General features: G+C 33.5%; 1 protein-coding gene across 1 annotated transcript in view; it reads right to left on the bottom strand.

Annotated features, from left to right (window-relative positions):
- Nucleotides 1–1,989, bottom strand: part of LOC104753885 (trihelix transcription factor GT-2) — a gene marked incomplete in the record, with an annotated part of 21,748 nt that overhangs the window by 16,071 nt on the left and 3,688 nt on the right. The window contains 1 exon segment of the mRNA XM_019238416.1: nt 1–294. Within this exon segment, the coding sequence (XP_019093961.1) occupies nt 1–294 (294 nt within the window).

Here is a 1,989-nt window from a genome sequence, read left to right as displayed (position 1 = left end):
ATTCGTCGTCTTGTTGTTATTGCTAGGCACCAGCTCAAACTCACCTCTTTCCTCTTCTTCTTCATTCTCCTCGTCCTCCTCATCCTCCTCATCGTCGTAATCTTCTTCGTCTGTACCTTCTTCATCGTCATAGTTCTGATCCGACGGCTGAGGATGCTGCTGCTGAACCACAGCCACTGCCGTAGTAGTTGCTGTCGTCGTTACAGGCGCAGGAGGCCATTGCTGCTCCGGTTGAACCATCAAAGGAACAGAATTATCCGGTTTAACAAGACCGGAAGCTGAAGAAGAAGATGCGATGCTGTTGTTGTTGTTGTNTAATGCTCTAACAACGAAGCTAATTTCATTGCTCAAAACGTTACGCATGAATACAAGATGCAATTTTATGTTGCAAATTAAACGGTCATCCTTTGTGGCTTAATAGAGCATGTCCTCGATTTAAAGATGTATGTCTTCCTTAGCTTGTTTAGTTCCGGATCACATGAACTCATTCTTTTGTATAGCCCCCTTAATTCTATTGAGGTGGTTTAGTTTAGGCAATTTGATTTCGGAGTACTTCTCCATCAGGTTGGTTCCTTGTTTTTATAAAACATGTGTTTGCGTTTTGTCTATAATGTTTTGCCTATAATATAAAATCAGATTTACAAGGAAAAAAAATAAAAAAATGAGAAGAAATAAAGAAGTAAAAGCGCAGCATGTAAATGTTAAATGTCGATCGATTATGCAAAAAATCGTAAATGTATTTAATTTGGCGAAGTATATATATAGTTTGCAAAACATATAGAATAAATTATGCATGTATTTTACAGCTAGATATCATACATTATATATATATATATGATGATCAGAACTGGACGACGTAGTACGTACACATCATGATTAACCGCATCTTAATTTTATAGGGTACAAATAAATATACAAAATATTACTCAACGTACAACCCAAACTTGGATATACATATATGATCATGCTCTTCTTGGTAACATGTGCAATATATATATATATACTCTAAATATTAATGTGCAAACCAAACCACATATGAGTATGATATGAATAATAATCTTTAAAACATCTAATGTAAATCACAAAAATTCGTATATGATGCATGTGTTAATCCTTGAGGATTCCACGAGAGCAATATATATATATATATATATATATATATATTTCTAAGACCAAAAAAAAAAGCGTAAAAGAGGAGTCACGATCATCGGTAGATACATATACATCAATATTTTGTTCGGTAAAAACAGATCTGGAAACGCGACCAAACATGTGTTGATAGTACTTATGAATTTAATTGTGACACAGCGAATCATCATCATCATCGTCGTCGTCTCAAATAAGAGTTGTTTTTCATATATGGTTGGATCTGTCACGTGCGTTCCACATTTTGAAATTACGAAACCACCCTTACAATTTAAAAAAAAAAAAAAAAGAAGAAGAAGAAGAAGAAGAGAGTCTTGCGTTTTAGGGCAACGAAGAAGACACAGAGATGAAAAAGAAAAGAGTAAGATTCCTTTTAGCCACGTGGACCCCCAAACCCCACGCTCTCTCTCTCTCTCTCATTGTGTGCATGTGAACTTGGCATCTTCTCTTTTTTTTTTCATTTATCTTAAAGAAAAATTTAACATAAAGTTTTTTATTTATTGATCTTACCAAGGAACTGTATACCGAAAAGGATAAGTAACTCTCGTCTCCCAGTCCCACCTCGTAATTTAGACAAAAACAATAGCAATAATATGTAAAAATACAAAAATAACACAATCGTCACCAAACAACAAGAACCATTCAATTTTCTTTTATACTACATATTACAAAAAAGAACATTATTACAAGTTACAGTTTTTATTATTCACTCATCATATAACCCCACATTGTCCCCTCTCTTAATTAACATTTTTTTATTTATATATCCCCCGGGCAAAAATTAATTAAATCACATTTATTTTATTTTTTGTTTTTAACATATTAAATCTCTCTTCGGTATCA

The sequence above is a fragment of the Camelina sativa genome, chromosome 16, assembly GCF_000633955.1.
Source record: "Camelina sativa cultivar DH55 chromosome 16, Cs, whole genome shotgun sequence".
In the NCBI taxonomy this organism is placed as follows: domain Eukaryota; kingdom Viridiplantae; phylum Streptophyta; class Magnoliopsida; order Brassicales; family Brassicaceae; genus Camelina; species Camelina sativa.
This window is presented reverse-complemented; position numbering and strand designations above follow the sequence as displayed.